This window comes from Pleurodeles waltl, chromosome 3_1 (assembly GCF_031143425.1).
Source record: "Pleurodeles waltl isolate 20211129_DDA chromosome 3_1, aPleWal1.hap1.20221129, whole genome shotgun sequence".
Lineage (NCBI taxonomy): Eukaryota > Metazoa > Chordata > Amphibia > Caudata > Salamandridae > Pleurodeles > Pleurodeles waltl.
This window is the reverse complement of record NC_090440.1, coordinates 404,976,310-404,997,125: the sequence shown is the minus strand read 5'-3', so window position 1 is coordinate 404,997,125 and position 20,816 is coordinate 404,976,310. Positions and strand designations below refer to the sequence as shown.

General features: G+C 44.3%; 1 protein-coding gene across 1 annotated transcript in view; it reads right to left on the bottom strand.

Annotated features, from left to right (window-relative positions):
- LOC138284148 (uncharacterized) overlaps positions 1-20,816 on the bottom strand; it is a 285,937-nt gene that overhangs the window by 13,938 nt on the left and 251,183 nt on the right. The window contains exon 7 of the mRNA XM_069222631.1: positions 4,738-4,887. Coding sequence (XP_069078732.1) covers positions 4,738-4,887 — 150 coding nt within the window. The remainder of the gene's footprint in view (positions 1-4,737; positions 4,888-20,816) is intronic.

The following is a 20,816-nucleotide window of genomic DNA, read 5'->3' as shown; positions in this document are numbered from 1 at the left end:
TTCCAGTGTGCAGTGCCAGGCTGTGAGTCATTTTCTATGTTTTTAACAAAGGGTGACACAAACAGTGCTGCGGCCATGAGTGGACACTCTGCCTTCCATGCCCTGGGTACCATACACTAGGAAGTTATAAGTAAGTCAGGTCTTGCCAATTGGTTGTATCTAATTAAACAAGCAATTTGTATAGGGTTAAAACACTAGCACTGAGGTCTGGTTAGCAGGCCTCATTTTACTCTCAGAGTGAAAAAAACACATGCATCAGTCTACAAATATGGGTGTGAGCATGCAAAATTAGACATTTCCTTACATTCATCAAGATACAGCATAACGTGATTAAAGCAAAACTGAAGTACATGAAATGTGCACACAGACACAGAAGAGGAGCCTTATGCTGGGGATACGTTGGTGCTTGTGGATGAATGTACTTGGCACCTGGGCATCGGAGGTGCGTACAGCATGGGGGCATGTTCAGAGGTTTTCTGTAGAACTTCTGGATCACCATACGTAGTGGACTCTGGAAGATGTTAGCTCCCTGGCAATCTTAGTGAATATAGGACTTTTCCAACTGCTGTAGTATTCTCACCCAACACACTGTTATTTTTTCATTTGGGTGTTCTCTGGTTTTTCCTCCCTGGTTCTATTGGTGATTTTCCTTTTCAGTGTTTCCTCGTCAGGAGATTACTTCTACTTTTGTAACATGTTCTTCTATGCCTTAGAACATATGTAGTTGGTGAATGAACATAGCTTCTCCTCGTCAACCTCTAAATCTAAGTATTCTTTTAGTTTACATGCCTTTTGTTTGCACGCCTCCCTGTAAAATAATTGCTTTCTTGAGAGGACTAGTGAGAGAGTTATAATCCACTGCCTCATCCCTGATAGGTGTTTTGCAGCCTGTTACACCTAAAGCCTAGCCAAGAAAGGGATTGTCATTGGCTTAACATGCTCTTTCCCATTTAACCTTGTGGTTTGAAAAGCTAGCCTCAATATTATTTGAGTTGTGTGTCAAGTTGCAACCTTTGTTAATCTTGGCTGCTTTGTATCAGTGTTCCAGTTCTGACATTCCTTTCTGTTGTGTCAATCATATCTGGGAGCCAGTCTCCAGTAAGCACCTGTGCAGATGTAACTACTCAAATTACACAGGATCGGTAGGGATAATCATCCCTTTATAGCCACGTTTTAATGTGTGTTTCCAGAGACACAAACATGTTTCTCGTTTACTGTATGGGGCTGGTTAGAAAGACTACATTTGGAGCACTGTCAACATCTAAGTCGGGCGGGTGGGTGTACTGCCAAGCTGGCGGACAGGTTTTCCAGTGGAAAACCGATGGCGGGATTGTTACCGCCAAGATCTAAATCAGGCACTTAGTATTTTACAAACTAAGCACTGCTTGAGAGCTGGGCATCATGCTTGCAAGTCAGCCACTGAACACTGTCATTTCTTTCTGAATCTCAAGGTCTAAATCTCCATTTCCCCAATACAAAGTCTACCTAATCTACTACATCCTATGCTCCTGAGCCAGACAAGGATTTGTAATTACTCAAAGTGCTACCAGTCAAGGGCCCAGCGTTTTCTTTGATCTCTTCCAATGTTCTAATTTTACCTTTTAGGAACAAGTCACCAAATGTATTGCAACACGCTTTTTGCCAGGTGCCAAAGACCTCTCTATCAAGATCTAGGGAACATGTCATTTCCCAGAAACAGTGTAACAGTGTAAATGGTGCCAAATAAATGTTATAATCATTAATGTTGCTCTTGTGATTAGGGACAAGGTCATGTTAAGTAGCTTATCATTTGCATTTTCCCAGGTTATTTGCCACAGAGCTCTACCTGACCAGACCTCCCTATTTGTCAGTTCAATAACTAAATTTTGACTGGATCTGTGATTCCCCCGCCTCTAATAAAAAGTTTGTAAGTCCTTTGGGGTTGATCTAGGACTTGTGGAGGAATAGACATGGGCAGAAAAATGGTCCTTGATCATATTGACATTTTAATGGTAGCTACCCTAATATACAAAAAATGGTCAAATTGTGACAGCTCTAGGCTTCTGCCTTACTATCTGCCAAGCGAGGGACAATTTAGCCTCTTTGTGCCTGCAACTGTGGCACGTAGGTGAACTCACAGGCATTTGACAATGCCCATGCTTCGTTTGAAGGGAGAGGTTTAAACCAGTCGGACAATTCAGGGGGAGCATTAATCGGTAGTGTCGCTGAACTTAGCTAGGTTAACTTTGAAGGCAACTGTTTTGCCAAATTCTTCCAAAATGTTGATGGGTTATGGTAAAGATCCTTTAGAGTTTGTGGATGAGACTGCAATGCCACCTGCAAATAAGGATAATTCAAACTAATAAATTCCTATTTATCTTTCTTCAATCACGGGTTCTTGGTTACCCCTGTGGGCAAGTGGATCTAAATATAAAGTGGAGAGGAGATGGGACACTTCTGCCTGGTCCACCCACAGACTTCAATTGGATGAGGTGACCGCCCATTTAGACTCATATGAACAATGGAGCCTACATATCTTGCAATGGCCAGCGAGGTGAATCCCGGGCCAAACCCTTGACAGAGGTGGCCCTCCCAAAGGCAATCTCCACTTACTCAGCAGAAGCGTTCTCTGATCTAAAAAAACACGGGCTGATTTGTGGATAATGTTTATAATATATAATGCTTCTTTTTTGTGTTATTCGCTGATAAACGATAAACCCGTTTGGTCAGGGTATAACAATTATAGCATTAATTTCTCTAATCTCGTGGTCAGGATTTTAGTGTAGGTTTTTGCATCAACACATAAAATATAGATCACACAGTGAGAACCACATTTCTTTTGGGATTTTGTCTGGTTTATGCATAAGGGAGATTGTGACTTCAGCTGTAGACTGTGAAACTGAGCTGCTTTGTGCAACTGCATTAAAACTTTCTTGAGAGGAAAGGGATCGATTTGATAGCCATGCTGATTACCTGAGCCTGCATTTCTTGTTCTTGCTCTTCTTTTTTGTCAATGGAGGCTTTACTGAGAGCGAAGCAATTGAGAAAACACCTCAACCAAGCATTTAACTGAACCGAGCCCACCTCTAGTACACTTTTGGTCACCTTCCGAGTAGTCAGCTCATAGACGAGCCAACATTGCCACTGCTGTGGCGTGCCTTGTGCTGCTGTGTGACCACCCACTGGACTTCTTCACAATGCTTTCACCAGGGCCTCGCTGGTGTCATGGCCGCCCAGGCTTCACTGTTGTGTATGGAGGTTATTCGGAGCAGCACCCTTCTGCCTTGCAGAGGGTCGACTGATGCAGAACGTGCCTGTCCCAGACTACCTAACCTCTGGGGAGAGCTGCAGGCAACCATGGGTCTTTTCATGAGCGGACATGCCAAATCCCCCTGTTAAAGCGTTGTCCGAGCATCAAAGACTCCTCCCCTAGTCTGAAAGTGGAGAGACACGCACTAGTCTTATATGGTCACAGCATAGAGAGCTCTGACTGCCCCGGAATTATGACCAATTCCAATTTTAGTGTCTCCAGTCGCCTGGGAAAGTGTCCAGAGGTGATTTCCAGAAGTGACTGAGGCCCATATTTATACTTTTTTAGCGCCGCATTTGCGTCATTTTTTGACACAAAAGCGGCGCAAACGTACAAAATATAATGGTAGTTTGTAAGTATGCGCCGCTTTTCCGTCAACAAATGATGCAAATGCGGCGCTAAAAAAGTATAAATATGGGCCTGAATTCCTCTAAATAAATGCTTAATAGCACCAAACAAGCGGAGTAGCGAGAAGTGTGTCTCCCCCTTCTGCCATCTTGGCCACGTCCCCCTACACACTCTATTTGGCATCTAAGTGGAATTTCTATTCAGAATCGAGATCAGTAGACACCTCTACTCAGAGGTGACATCGACAAATGCAGACATTCCGTTGTGATTCCCCATTTGTGAGATGGACTGCGCTGTGTCCTTGAGGGCTTACCTAAAATGAGCCCCAAGGAACAGAGTGCACACACAACACACTTGTAGTTTGTACAGTGCAGTGTTCTGCTGAACTTGCAATCTGGGCCCCGGTGTTAGAAGCAAGGTACACTGACTTGCACAAACCTATCCTGTATATAGCACAGGTCCATATGAATAACTGGACTGCTGGACGTCTTGATCATAGGTGGTGAAGCTCTGTCCAAACAAGTTGTCTCCCTCTCTCTGTCTCTTTCTCTCTCTCTGTTCTCTTTCTCCCTCCCTCTCTCTCTCTTTCATTGTCTTTCAGTCCCACAGCCTCTTTCTTCTTACCTTTCTCTCTCTCCCCCTCTCTTTGACTATCTCGCTCTTTCTCCATATCACTCTTCCTCCATACGTTTTCACCTTCTCTATTTCCTTCTACCTCTCTTTCTGCCTCTATGTTACTATCTCTTTCTCTCTTAGAGTCCCTCATCCTCTTTATCTTTCTACCCCGTCTCTAGTCCTCACTCTCCTTGACTCTTTTTTTCCATATCGCCTTTTCTCTGTCAATGCCTTACCCTCTATTTCTTCCTACCTCTCTCACTCTCTATCTTTCTCTCTCTTCCCCAGTCCCTCGCTCTCTTTCTCTTTTGTTCTGTCTACTCCCTCTCTTTCTCTAACCCACTTTCATCGATCTCTCTCTCTATCTCTCGTTTCACCCTCTCTTTCTTTCTACCTCTTTCATTCTCTCTCCCCCTTTCTCTCATGTTTTCTATTTCTTTTCTCTGTGTCAGTAATGAAGCAGACGCAAGGATGTTGGCACTTACCTGCTTCCAGTTGCTGTTACGGCGTGGCATCAGCGGGTTGAGATCGCCTCTGATCTTCAGTAGAGCTCTGGTCTTCGGTCTGCCAGTGCCAGCTGTTTCTGGGAGTCCTTTTTGCCTTTTCACTAGTTTGGAAAGTTCTGCATGGATGGCCTACGACACACAAAGAGATGTCCCTCAAAACAACATTTCTCAGTCAACAAGTTAGCGATTTCATGATTTGCATTTGCTTTGTGGGACCATGACCCAGGTACTTCACGAAATGATGCCTTTCAGGTAGCTCTCTCCTGGTGCACTATGCAGAATACATACTTATTTAATTTAATTTAAAGTGTTTACAGGTGAACTGGGGGTGACAGATCAGGGAAATTCTCCAGGAAGAGACAAGTCAATTTAACAGCCCATTCCCTTTCTAAGTCTATGAAAGAACGTCTGATCTGTTATGTATTTTTCATGTGTGTGGAGCTCTACAGGTTTCATCTCGCTCCTTGGTAAGAAAGCAGCGTGCTTCCTCGTTTTCCCTGCGCAGATTTTCCTCTGATTCCCTTCCTTCCATGAGCGGATAGATCCATTTTCCTCTCCTTCCCTGAGCTTCTATTCCATTCAAAGGCGGCTGGTGACCTTTGAGAGGGGCTCAAATCCAGCCCCGAATTTTAGAAAGCAAGCAAAGCTAGAGAACCTGACTTCTAAGAGGGATTTTGAAAAAATGGGGTCAAATAGTGCAGTTTAAAGTACCATATTCACACAAATAGGGTCAAAAGCCCTTACTGTGTCATGCCTATGTAGTCTGACACTGCTCAGGAGTAGATCCCTGCGCCCCCCATATGTCCGTAATTACCTCCATTGTGCCAGGGCCAGCATTTTGTCATGGATGCCCCTTATGACGAGAGTTACACACAATATGGCAGAATGTTGTCATACATGTCATCCATATGCCATGGATGACCCATATGTCAAAAATTACCTCCAGGATGTCCAGGTTAGCATTTTGCCTTGGTTGCCTATCTCTGGCCCCATCCCACATGCCATTGTTGTCCTCCATTGTGCCAAGAATTACTTTAAATATGCCAGCACTAACATTTCAGCACTAGTACTCGTAATGCCAAAATAACCTCCAGTATGCCAGGGTCACCAGCAAATTTGTAAAGGTAACACTCACGCATATCATCACTTGTATATGTATACGAGAATTAATCATTGACCATAATGGAGTGTGTAACTGTTTGCTATTCTAATTCCACACGTGCCTTTAATACTGGAGTGGGTTATGCAGCGACTGAAGCAAATGTAACTGTGCTTTTATTTTTTTTCATGCCCTCGCTAGAAAGTACCTAAACACACTTTCGATACTGGTCCCCATAGCACACTAGTTTGTCGGGGTTTGTCAAGGTTTACCTACGTGTGTGTTAAGCATGGCTGCACACACAGACAGACACACACACCCTCATGCTTATGTACATCCATTCATTTATTTCAAGCTCATTCTTACTCACACTCATTCATTCTCACTTACATTCACTCTCTCACACTCTTCACTCACATGCATTCATTCTTATTTTCAATCTCACAGTTTCACTCTCAGTATCACTTATTCTCACTCATACTCACTCATTCGCACTAACAGTTTGTCTCACTCATTCTCGATCACTTTTCTGCCTCTCACTCACACTGACACATACAAACTCACTTCTGACAACTTACATTTGCGTACTAAAACTCAATCTCACTTAAACTCACTCCCATTCACTCATTCATACTCACTCACTGTCATTCACTCATTTGCACCTACTCTTACTGTCACTCACTCAGTTTCACTCTAATGTAGTGTGTTGGTTCTCCCTTTCTCTGACTCACCGATTCTCATTCAAAGTTTCACTCATTTTGACTAATTTTCACTCACACATTCATACACACACGCACACACATTCACACACATTCACACACTCTCTCTTGCACATGCACACACCCAACATTTAACAAAATGTTGTTGCTTACCTACCTTCAGCATCATACACTGATCTCTTCAGCTCCTCAGCTGTTGGCGCGTGGACACTCTGGCATGTACACTGCTTTTTTCTGCCTCAACCTCTAAAGCAGGAAACTGAAAACTGATGTCTGTGCAGCAAATACAGCATTCACTGCACTTTTCAATGTTTTGTTTATTGCTTTTTCACCTCACCATTTCTCATCTTGTCACAGGATGGGGTAGGGTCAGTGAGTCTATGGAATCCATCCCACACTGTTTCGAGATAGGAGAGGGTGAGCTAACAGGGTGATTGATGGATAGCCCCGGGGATAACAGGGCTTACGCCTAAAGTGTGTGATATTGCAGTGCGACCTTAATGGCAACAAGGCATGCAAAAACCGCTAGGTCCAGGCTGGCACTTTGCCAGTCCTGGCCAGCCTGTTGGAAGGCTGTTGGATGGCTGGTGGTGGAACCTTTATGTGCCTGTGTCAGTCATCAGGCAGATTGTTTGCTTGACAGTTTATTAGACCTTTATAGTATGGGCCTAATGCCCATCACAAGTTACCTTTATATTTCATAAAGTGATGCTTGGATCACATCTTGCTTACACATCTCTTTATCCTCCAGTTACAGTTCTTCATCCAATTCCATTAGTGAAATCTTTAGGTAGCACAAGAATCTTCCACTGAAGTGATAAACAGTGATGCTGCTCCTTGCCAAATTCCTACCCAAGCTAGTCAAGCTGATGTCAAGTCCATGTACTCTATTTTGTTGACGGTCATCACTGTTAGTCTGTATGGAGAACATACTCCTTTCATGTTTATGGTACACCTCAGCCAGTGTTCACAAAGTCCACCATCTCAACATCATGAGAATAGAAATTTATGCTTTTCTTGAGCCTCTGATGACCTGCTAACATTAAGAGATTGAAGACGACGTGGGTATTTACCACAAGACGTCTGATGAAGCTGGTTATATTTCAAATGTGTAAAGGCCACAATGCACACACTCTGAGCTACCATCCAGTGAGAGAACGAGTCTGATTTAAAATGTTCTGTATGTCTATATAAGCCCTTGTAAGTAAATACACGGATTCTACAAGGTAAAACAGATTCATGACTGTTACTTGCAGCCTTTACTTTTGTGACTCTATTAAAATCTAAGACTTGTGCCCAGAGGTTGCACTGTTTCTTCACTGCCATTCACTGAGCCCACTCGAAATGCTGTTTACTCTATAGTGACAAGGGGTGCAAAGCTATGATTGTCTATCATTCCATCCTTACAACAGCCCTAGACCAAATCGCAGCTCACTGCACGTGTGGCCACTTCTATAATGATGCAGCTTATCCTGTCTATTATTCTATTCATTTCAATGAATATACACAATGCTTCATCCCATTTCTGTCTAACCCTTCCTTCATTTGTTCATAGGTCAGTTGAACTCCCCTGTAAGGCACTTGGCAATCCTTCTCAATTGAAACTGTTATCAAGGTTAGATGCCTGCTGAAAATGACATTTTGAGCTCCCTGTGGCCTCCGTATGTCACTCCAGCAACATCCTGCATCTGAGGAGTCACCACTCCTACGCTTGGCTCCAGGAACAATTTTGCAGTGATGTTATGTAATTTGGAGGAGTCCATCATTGTCTTACCTGCTGAAGCCTCTCTGCCTTTTCCTTTAGCATCACTGTACCATATCATACAGCGAATGTAACCCCATTGCATTGTGCCAAAGCTGCAAATGGCAGGTCGTATTGCAACTCCCTCTTTGTGCCTGGTAGGGCTGTGGGCTAAACTCTTCTACCTACAAAGTAGATACGTTTCGTGTGTCTTCTTCCTCTTCTTACATATCCTACCACTGTTTTCCAGTCATCAATCAAATACCCCGATACTTCCTTTAGCCTCTAATAAGAATCTCATCATTATCAGTTCCTCTGGCATTGTTGACCTGATAACCTAAGATATTCTCCTAATCACGAAGACATGGCAAACTCCCGCTTGAATTTATACCTGCCATTCATACAATTACCCACCAGCCACGCACACGCTAAGCAGTGGAGAGCCTTGCCATCATTCACAGGATCTCCATCCATGTTATGAGTTCATCCCCCCGATCTTATGAATACTTTTTGCCAGACTAACTCCCACACCTATCTTCTTTGGTACATTTCATCTCATCTGAAATAAACGTCATTGCTGACTTTTATGAATTCATCTCTTCAGCCTCAGTCTAACATTGTACGAATATGTAACTTGGTCATATTAACGTCCCTGGAGACCACTCCCCTTAAGGTGTGTGAGATTCCTTTCTCGTTATCCCTACCTCAGTTACTTATCACAACTGTGCTGTGCTTTGACTAACCCACCAAGGCTCAATTCCTTGAGACGAGTCGGACCATTTAGCTGTTCCTATTTATATTACCACCCCTAGGACCCAGCACAATTAACAAAAATACGAGCTCTCTTTAGACGTACAAGTATTCGTTTACATTGTTTACTGTATCACAATAATCTGTTTTTTTCACATGTCCTGAGCCAGAATATGTACTTGTTAAATCAGACTTCCACCAGTCTCTGACATTATTTATTGGTAGTAGAGGTTCAATATAGCTCTCCCAATCTGTATAGTTGTATTGATAGTTAGATTCACTGTGTGAGTTTCAGGGATGTTAGGAAATCCCATCCAAATCTCAAGAATGCTCATCACCATCGTATATTGTTGCTCTTTGCCATCCCAGAAGTCCTGGTGCATGGAAACTCTTTGTTGCCACGAATTGGAAGCTCTGGCATGTAAAAGGTCCTATCACAGTCAGTCATCGTGGCCCTCCTGCATTGTGTGCATCATGGTTGAGAGTTCTATGAGATGATCTGTTGACATTACCACCATGGTGACCTTTATTAACTCATCCACTGATGTAAATGGTTTTGCTTCAAACCAAGGCACCACGAGTTATAGTTAGTCTACATGGATTAAAAACATAGAACTCTCAGTCTTCCCTCTGAATACTGAGTACTTTTGTTCTGCAATTTTGCCACGATTTCCATTGCAATAGAAGTGCATGGAAGTGTTTAAACTCTTGAACAATGACTTACTTTTAAACAGTCACATGGCCTTGGAAACATATAGTAAGCAAGGGAGGATGATGATATTTGGAAGAGGGAATCTTCCCATGAGGGCCAGTAGAAATCTTTTTTAGAGTTCAATTGACAACATAGTCTGACTCAATATTCTGGATGCATTTTCTGCAACTATGTTCTGTGGATTCGCATTTATCATAATTCATATAGATAATGGAGTCAGTCACTAGAGTTCTTTATTTGAAGTCGGAATGTCCAGATTGCACCCAAGGAGGGAAAACATGATTGACCAATTAATCAATATTCCAGGTGTCTGTGTGCAGGTCCCCATTCTCCTAACAACAAAGGGTGATGGCACTGAAATGCGAGGTTGGACTGGAATTCTGCTTTCCTCTAAAGGATGTCCGGATAGGGATTACCTCTTTGCATTTCTCCTCCTTTCTTTCCATCTGTAGATTTTCATACATTAGAGGGATGAGGAAGGACTTGAGATGATGGACATGATTCAAGTTGATGCCGCTCTCATACAAGGTTGAGTGAATAAGTACCTGCTCTTTACTGAATAGCTTCTCATTATATAGCATTAAGGTATAAGGTATTACTTTTACAGTCCATAAAAAAAGAGCATAAACAGTGCCGCTCACATTGGCAATCCGATGGCGACATGAACATGCCACCATTGCAGGGCACCCTCAGTGCTCCTTCGTCTTCCATGGTGAATGTCTACTCTTCGAATGGTGTTCGCTTACGGATCATCCCCTCACCTGCAAGCTCTGAACCTGCTTTAAACTCCTTTTGGTCTGGCACGTTGCATGGCCAGGGCCTCACACGGAATGTCCTTGATGCATTGCAACCACCCAGTCATGTAACTCCTGCCGGACACTATGGAAGTCAGTGCCCCGTCAGTTTCTCATTTTCATGACCCTGTAGAGGGCCCTATCATATGGGGGAAAGAAGTGGGATGAAGGAATTTCTTATGAAAAAAGGGAGAACCAGCAATAGAGAGAAAAAGACAGGGAGAGAGAACCTGGCTCACAGGGGACGCTGTCTCGTCAGAAAGAGGAAACAAAACCAATGGCCTTCTTTATTCAGTAACAGGCAAGGAGGGAGAGATTTAGATAGAGAGTTTTTACCCAGCAGTGTTTGGAAATAGAACAATGGCAGTAGAGTGCCTGTGCGAACAAAAGGGCGATGAGAGACAAGGAGTTATGAATTTGTTGTATCCTGCTTGCTTTGTGCTTTGGGTACATGAGCATACTGTATTGGTGCTTATTACATGCGAGTGCTCTATGGTAAAGGCGTTGTGCTGAATGTTACAATATCTCATTGTACCAAAGGGCTGGGGTGAGTGAACACCTGTAATCCCACCGTCCTAAGAGTCACTGAAATAAACCTCTTCTTTTCAATTCTACACCCTGTATCCAATTGTAAGCGCAGTGATCTGCCTAGGGCGCTCCTTTACAGCTTGACGGATAACGTGTAGTAAATAATACTTTGAGTCGGTAATTGCTTTACTGTGCCTGGTGTTTGTGACATTACCACAGATGTATCTTTCACTGGAGCGCAGTGTGCGGATAGGTTTCTGCATGTTCTGTATTTAAAACTACCGGTTAGCACAGGATTTCTGCTCGCTCTTATGCTTGTGGTTTCCTGGGCTATGATGGTACACTACCTATTTGTAATGCAGTACTACCACTTCAAATTAAATCACAAAAACGTGTGGCAACTCTTAGATACATATTTACTATGGCTTTATTGCATTTCTAATGAGATTTCATTGACCCTGCTGATGAGGATAACATCTAGACTACTGTTACTATGAGAAAAATTGCAATCAAAGGGAAAAAAGTGTACAGATGCAGGAGAGTGCTGTGCTACAAGTGGGAGTTCCCTCCAGATGGTGGCCACAGTTGTAACTACAAATAAAATACTTTATTACTGAGTTCCACATTAGTAGCCCCAAAGATTGCAGTCGGGTTTTCCGGGGCAGAAGCGTGCATTTCCATCTCTCAGAATTTTAAAGCGGTTGACATTGGTTTGCGTGTTTTCACTTTAAATCTTTAGCTATGGTTACAGCTTTCACTCGGGGCCACTCCTGGCTTTTCTGTACAACCATCTACACCTTACAGCCTGTGCGAAAAGCAACTAAAATAATATCATTTTTAGATTAGATTATTTATTATTTTTTTAGTGTGATTTTATGTTTTCTTATGTTAAATACCAAACAAATATTCCCGGGTTAACAGATGTCATGCCTTGAGATGCTATTTGTGTTGTGTGCAGATGTTTGTAGCATGGGTGGATGTGTGAGCTTGTGATGTGTTTGTGGTGTGTATTAGTTTATGTTCATTTCTATTAGTAAAACAGCAGTTTGAAAAGCCTGTTCACAACAGTGGCCAGGTCTGAAACTCATATTTATTGTAGATCTGTAACTGTGAATAAAGGGGATGTTTTTCAATGCCGAGTTCAAACTAGCATTATGGGCCACTAAAGCTTTGCTCTTACCTATTTCATGCCATTCGGAATGCTTTGTTTGGTAACAAACACCCCTTTCGTTTATATTTACCTATTTATAACTCTATGTATGATGCCATTTATAAAAACTGTTATTAATATGTGGGAATACAACATGTTAACACAACAGTATGAGACAACTCACTTTGTCAAGACATTTGTCCAAATATTAATTTGGTAAGCCTTGCATAGGCTTCACGTATGGCCTGTTTTGTTTGAGGTAGCCTAGGCTTGTTGCTATGGGATAAAAGATGTGCACATCTTTCATTCACACCACAATCCCTTAGGATCAGATGTACTCATTGCCTGGTTTACCACAGGCCACTTTAGTAAGGAGCTGATAAGGGATGCTTTGTAGTGCTGTAGGTTCCTTTTGTTTACTTTTATGTTCCATGTGGAGCTGTCTCTTGTCTCATTGCTCTTGATGGTATAGGCTGCTGTCTGTCTGACAGCAGGGTCGTCATGGAACTGGTGCAATTTACCCCAGCTTACACATAAGGTAACCGACCCTGGGAAATACTCCAGAGGCCTACCGAGGCAGATTAAGCTTTTGTAGAAGCTGAAGCGCAATCCCATTTACCCATCTAAGTCCCTGACTACGAGTACAGGTGCTATTGAATGCATTTCATAAATAACGACGCCATGAGGTACGTTATTTAAAGAGTGCAAAAAATAGCACTTATAACGAATTTCTGGGGAATAAAATGTGGATTTTGGTGTTTAATGCACCAAAATCTGCATGATACAGTAAATACCTATGCTTTTCCCCCTGTTAAATTTTGGTAGGTCTGACCTGCCGAAATTTGACAAAGTTTGAGGAATTTAACGCGTCTGATAAATCAAATACCTTCCAACTCGTAATTCCGACTCATGCATAAACTGGGGTTTAGGCAGGAGTCGGAATACACCAACCAGCTCGTAATCAGGCCCTAAGACAGTGTGCCTCTGATTTGACAGGGAAAGAGGAGTACAGGAAAAACTCAACATGCAGAGCGACACTTGTGCCTTTCGAAGAGGAAAGGAGCCCTTTCAGTATCTCACCACTAACTGCACTTGTTTGATGCCTGAAAGTCCTAAAGACTGTGAAGACCTATTCAAGTGGTGCCCCATGCAGCATCAGATAAACATGTCAGCGACTGGCACTGAGAAGCCATCTGCATTCACTAGCAGACCCCCAGCAGGTTCCATATATGCCATACAGTGAGCAGGAAACCTCATGGGCAGCGTGAGACATGACTCTGCCCCTCCAAGACTCTGGTGGAAACCTGGCTACCATCAACACCTCAAGAAGAACAGGACCAGACTTGAAATCAAAATCAGTCCTGGTAAACATATTTAAACCAGACTCACTCTACAGGTCATTACTAGAATGTGGTTATGGCTACTGCATGGTTGGGTCACGGCAACCCACCCACCTGTGAAAGCAGCAATCTAGCCTGCAGCCCACTGAGAAAATGCCTGAGTGGCATAACAGTAAGATAGGCCCTCACTGGGGGTTTCCTGGGTGCCACTTTTATCAAATTTCCCAGGAAAAATTGTGGAAATCCAGCCTTTTATGCCTCTTTTGTGAACATTGGTTTATCAAGGGCTTCCAGAAAGGGTCCGGAACCAGTTGCAATATATTCAGAACTGTACTGTCCTTGAGTTATTAGGGTTGAAGAAATTCTATACGATGTTTGACAAGCTGAGGCAACTTTATCAGAGTTCTGAAAATTCTGTAAAGTTCTGAAAATTCTCTAGAGTGAGATCTAATTGGAATGACATAGCAAGTGACAGAAGTGAAATGACAAATCAGACTGCATGTAAAATGAAAATAATTGCACTTAGGGCCTGCTTTATATTTCGGCCAATGGGTTACTCCCTTACAGCGGTTACAGATATCCTGTCTGCCGAAATATAAATCCCATTGGAAATAATGGGATTTACATTTTGGCGGACGGGATATCTGTCACAGCTGTTACAGAGTAACCCGTCTGCCGAAATCTAAAACAAGCCCCAAATCCTCAATACACTATACACTTAGCCATTGTAATATGTGAATATTACTCTATTGTGTACAAAACAGTTTCTCCCATTAAATGAGTTGCTCTGTAAGAGGACTCCCTCTGGGATTGAATGACTCACTGAAGCATCTGTAGCTCTCCGGGGATGCTTTCAATAGGGACACATTTTAGAGAGTATTTTCTAGCCTTTCTGACCAGGTATGCCATTTAAAGTGCTGTGAACGTGTAGTATGTGATGTATAGTAGTTTTGTGTTGGTGTGGGTTAGGTGTCAAAGTATCAAGAACATATCATATCGGGATATGTCCCTAAAAGTCACAGTGGGGTACTTGGCTTGACTCGCCCTGTGAGTTTATGTATAGGCTTCCATGTTTTGGAGCTTAGAACTGCCCGCTGAAGGATATTGCCTACTGCGCTGTTTTCCAGTTTTGCAGATCACCAAGCGGGACGGTCCTCTCTGGTCGTGGGCTTCTGGTCACTTGGCAAATAAACCTCGTTTTGGCTTCCTGTTGTGTGAACCTCACTCGCAATGAGTGAGACCTAAAATATTTGTCTCGTTGCCCCCCAGTGTTTTTCAAGACTGTGTGTATAATGCAACAGAGCTATTAATTGAGGCATCCTTCTCTCCCCACTTCTAAATTGATCAGTACAATCCTAAAACAGATTATGGTTTGGTTCCAAGCGTTCTTTTCACACTGCCTTGCTCAAAACGATCTAGGTGAGGCAAAAGATCCATATTACTTCAAGGAAAATTAGTAAGTATCTCTCTTCCGTGAGAAATGAGGACACTTCCCAACTTCCATTAACGCCTTCAAACACTTTTTTTGTTCCAGTTCTGCGGTCGCTGTTGTTCGGGTAAGGAATCTTTATTTCAAATTTAGACAGATTTATTTACTACATTTATAAAATCTGCTCGATACAAAAAGGGTTCCCGCGAATGCCACTAGATGGCAGCATTGTCCTGTATGTAGCCAACCTGCTGTTTCGTAATGCTTTTTTTCCTTCCTTGGAAGTATCTTTGGGCCATATGTGCAAACACTTTTTCCCAGACACAGAATGGGTAAAAACCTTTGCTATATCTGTCCCTTTGTGTTTTTTTCTAACGTTGAAAGGTTGGAGAGTACACACAGCGCCTCGGGGTTAAATACTGGTATTGTTAATACATTTCTTAAAATTAAAGGTAAAAAGAAGTTCCAAAGAACGGTATTACATTTCTGTGAAATGTCATCAACGTTTCCGTTATAACCTCTGGGTTCATATCTCAATCTGAGAATATCGAGAAGACATGAAATTAGCTATGCAACATTGCACTACCGACTGACTGATCTGGTGGCCACGGAGCACCCAGAAAAATAAAACGCCCCCACTTTGAATCACATGACACTAAAAATGCAAACAAAGTGAGAGATCCCAACCATTTATTTCTACGCAGGCCTATGAGAACTGTAAATAGCTCAAAATAATGCTTTTACAACACAATTTTAAAAGACATTGGCCAAACAGTTGCATGTTTAACAACCTTTCCTTCTTTTTTTCCTGCTTTGTTGCGTTTATATTATCTTTTCTTCTATGGTCTTTCTTTCATTTTATTTTTCATTCAGTTTTTCCTTATTTATTTCTCGCTGTCATTCAGTCATACCTTCTATTTTTTTTTACCTTTCTTGTATTCTTTATATCCCTTTTTCTTTTCTACTTTATAGTATTATTTCTTTCCTTCTTTCCACTCTCTCTTAATTCCCATTTTCCATCTCAATTTCCTTCTGAGCATTATTCTTTCCTTCCATCTTGCCTTCTTACCTTTCTGAACTTCTTTATTTCATTTCCTTCTCCCCATCTTCACTTCCTTCGTCTCTTTCCCTGTTCATTCTTTTTATTCCTTATTTATTATCTTCCTACCCTTCTATCTCCCCTTTTTTTCATTATGCCTTTCTCCAATTCTTTTTCGTTTTGTTTTCTTCCAATGAATGCCCTTTCTTCCTTCTCTCATTCCTCTTTTCCATATTTCTTTTACAGTATTGCATTTAGTTTTTTTGCTTTTCTTCTTTCTCTCTTTGTTTTTCTTTTATCATTCGTTGCTTCTTCCTTTTCTTCCTGCCACCCTCCTTTCTTTTTCTTACTTTCTTTCCCTCTATTTTTATCTTCTTTTTACCCTTTCTTTCTCTTTCGTTTTTTATTTCCTTCTTGCCACCTTCCTTTCATTCCCTTTTTCGTTTGTTGCCTTCTTTCAGCCATGCTTCCTTTTTTTCAGATCAGTTTTCTTTCTTTGCTGTCTTATTTCCGTTGGCCTTTCTTGTTCCCCAACTCTATTAACCTCTCATTTATTTGTTGTCATTGCATTCATTTCTTTTACTGTCTGTCACAAAGTTAACACTTTTGGCACCCCATTTGCCAGATCCCACATTATTGCTATCTATCTCTTTCCTTAAATATTTACTTGCTTCAACTTTTATCTTGAGACCTGCATATAGAGGATGAGACAATGATGGGCAATAAAAAAACAAGCTGTTCTGACCCCTGCTGAAGCTAGCAAAGCGGGGGGCTTCACTACGCCTTTGTCTGGTAGGTTAGTATGGTCTATGAAAGTGAACAGACTTGATCTCATTGTCAAGTACAATGGGAGTAAATACAAACTATTTAAGTAATGTAGTGCTCAGATCTCATGATCATTTATCCTGCATTCATATCAAACTAACGTTTACACAGATATAGGCCCTCATTATGAACATGGAGGTAAACACTGCACCGCCGGTGGTGGCGGTAACAACCGCCAACAGACGTGCGATCCGAACCGCCAAATAATGAACCAATTGAAACACAGGCATCCTGAAAACCACTCACCGCCAGCAGAGGAGTGCCAACAATGACAGCAGAGCCCGCCCACAGGCCGACGGAAAGGCCCTACCCGCCCACCAAATAATGAAGCACTAGACCGGCGTCAGTTCCGGGGCGGGAACCACTGCCACGCAAAGCCAGGTGGAAACGAACCAAATATAAGGAAGCATTCACTGGAGGCTCACACAACACGCCGAGGCAGACATGGAGAGAGAGTTGCAGATCCTTGCCATATACCTCCACGAACGAGACCGCCGACGAAGACGACGGCAGTAAGTACTGCAACCTACTAAACAAGGGAAGAAAGGGCACAGTTATATACCCACCCACTCCACCCACCCCGCACGCACCCACAACCCCTCACAACAGCACAAGCCATACACCCCACAGCAAGAGGTACTTACCCGACACAAGGCAAATCCAACCTGCCCAAAGTACATACATGGGCCCAACACCCCCAAACAATGAAACGAAAGACCACGGATCCAGAGTGTGCCTCAAACAAAACAGGCCACACATTAACCTTTATTGTGCTCACTGAGCAACAGAAGTGCATAGAAGGCCAATGGTCAGTCCATAGTCATAGAAGTCCGATGGGCCACAATGGCCCCAACTTGACTCCCACAAGTGCAATGGTACTCCACCTCATAGGGGAAACAATGAGGCATCCAGGCACCTCAGGGAACAGGGGCAGGGGGTGGTGGGGGTGGGGATTTACAACTGGGGGGCTTAGATTTTCGTTTGGAAGGTGGAGGGGGCTTAGGTTTTGTCACAGCAGCTGGTGGAGCGGACTTGTCCTGGGGTAAGGCAGATGTTCCTGGGCCAGCATGGGATCTCTTCCTCACAGGGGAGGTAGCACGGTAATGGGAAGGGCGGACAGGGACGGGCTGTGACGTGGGAGGAGAGGACAGGGCAAGGAGGTGAGCATGTTTAGGGATGAGATGGAGTGGGCCAATGGGTTCAAAAAGGTCAACACGGGATAGGAAAAGTTTCTTAGGTGCAATTGGGGTGGACCTGGAGGGAGGCGTGGGAGTGGAGGTAGAGGGAGTGGTCGTGACAGATGTAGGTGTGTGTGACGTGGGTGTAGGTGACTGGACAGTATGCTTCGGTGTTGTGGATGTGTGATGGGTGGGTGTTCTCGTGCATTTGAGTGTCTTGGGAGGAGGGCGGGTGGACACAGTGGGACAAGGCAGGCTGCCAGTGTAAATGGATGTTGTATGGGTGTCTGCAAGTCTGGTGAGTGTGCTGCATGTGTCAACTGAAGTCGTTGTGGTGAGTGCAGGTGTGGTGTCTAGGGTGCATGAATGGATGTGTGCTATTGTGGTGACTGCAGAAATAGGGTCATCAACATTGAATGAGGGTGCAGTGCCTATGGGTGTGCATGTACAGGGGACAGACAGGGAGGCAGAAGAGGTGGACATACTGGGGGAAGTGCATGTTGGTGTGTGTGTGCATGTGTATGTTAGCTGTTTGTATGCTTGTGGTGGGAGGTGGGGTGCTTGTGTTTTGAAGTGTGCTTCTTGTGTGTTGAGGTGTATGCCTGCATATCAGAATGTGTGCTTGGACGGGTGAAGGGAGTGGGTGCTGGAAGGGGTAGAGGTGGTTGGAGGGGGGACAGAATGACCAGTGACACTGGCTGCCATCAAAGAGGAGGCCAGGGCCTGAAAAGATCTCTGTAGGCCAGACACGGCACCATGAATGCCATCCAGATAGGCATTGGTCTGCTGCACCTCTGATGCTAGCCCTGAATGGCATTGACGATGGTTGTCTGCCCTACAGAGATGGTTCTCAGGAGGTCAATAGCCTCCTCCGTGAGGGCAGCAGGGCTGACTGGAGCAGGGGAGGAGGTGCCTGGAGCAAAGGAGACGCCCACCCTTCTGTTGAGCGGGCACGGGCAACTCGGTGGGGAGCAACTGGGAGGGCGGTGATGGTACGGGGGTGGCGGAAGATCACACAATAGGGGTGGGCCCACTAGGGTCCGCCACCGCCAGAGAGCTTCCATCGGAGGAGGAGGTATCGGAGTAACTACCTCCAGTGGTAGTTGCCTCCCTGTGGTATACTGCCTTTGCCCTCCAACCCACTGGTCCCCTTGGGGTCGGACGACTCTGCCTCCGAGGATCTGTGGGCTGCTGCCTCCCCACTCGCCGGTGCCTCAGCTCCCTCGCAAGAGAACAGGGATGGGGAGACAAAACAGGAGAGACACTTGTAAATAGCTGAATGGAGGTACATTAGTGGTTCACACATACACCCACCCAGAAAATATTCCACTAGGCAGCACCTACCGATATACACATGGCTATGCCCCTGACTAGTGTCCAGAACTCTGCTCTACAGCCATTCCCCAATTAACTTAAGGACCTCACGTACTGCAGACTTGACCCAAACACCCCTACTCCCCACGGGGGCCATTATGTAGATGGACATCAGTCAGAATCCCTGCCACTTGACAGCATAAATACGAACGCACACACACACATCCATCAAGGAGCCAAAATATGGTATATGTACTCGCCCCCTTGTGACTGTTGCGCAGCCTTCAAGTGCCCATCCAGGTCTGGGTACGCCACCGCCAGGATGCGTTGCATAAGGGGGGTCAGTGCCCGACTGGCACCTCTTCCTCATTATGAGGACTTCCCCAGCTGGGCCTCACAGATGTTCCTCGCCCAGCGCCGCAGGTCCTCCCACCTCTTCCTTCAGTGGATGCTCCACCGGTTGCAGACCCCCAGGGTCCGCACCTCCTTGGCTATGACATTCCAAAGTCCCCTCTTCTGGTGGGCGCTTACCTATAAGGGACCCACAGAAAAGTAACAATGAGGTCAGACACTGGCCAATCATATACTGTTGGCTATACGTCCACTATGGGATGGACATTTCAAACAGCCTAACAGCACACACACACGCAGCATGTCGGCAACCCTGGACCATACAGTGTCACAAGTGCACACATGTATGCAGCCAACAACCACCATTACACACATCCATGCATCCCAATCCTCCTACTCACCTGTACCTCTGGCTGACCGTAGAGCTTGGCATACAGGGGCAGGACCCCGTCCACGAGCTTCTCCAATTCCTCATTGCTGAAGGCCGGGGCTCTTTCCCCTGCAACACGTGCCATTTCCATGACCAGAGGCAGGACACAGCAGTACACTCAGTGGAGTACCTGCATGCACGAGATCCGGGAGTCAAGTGAAGTTGGGGTGATGAGTTCGCGTACGCACCGCTGCGGTGTGCACCGCCACTGCCGGCGGTAATCATGATACGCTAACAATGCCCATTGACAACCATGTTAACCAATTAATTTGTGCACAGCGGTAAACACCGCCTTACGGTATTACGTCAACGGCTAGCGGTATGAGGTCACTTCCACCACACTTCTGGATTACAGGGGGCAGACATTTTGGCCTTAACTGCGCAGTTGTAAAACCCTCATCAGCACAATGCAGGCCCTATTGTCCTCTAAACACCGAAAGGCATGAAACAATATACATTACCTAACCAGACCAGTCCTGATATTTCATTGTGGTCATGTTGCTGTAATGTCACACACACAAAGCATTGAATGAGAAACAATTTGTGCAGATGTGTGTGTGTTCCTCACACGTGTTTTCAACCCCACCTAGGTACAGACCCTTGTGGCAAGGAAGGGCCCCATCGGTGTACAGACCACTTGTTGATTTGCGGACCATGGT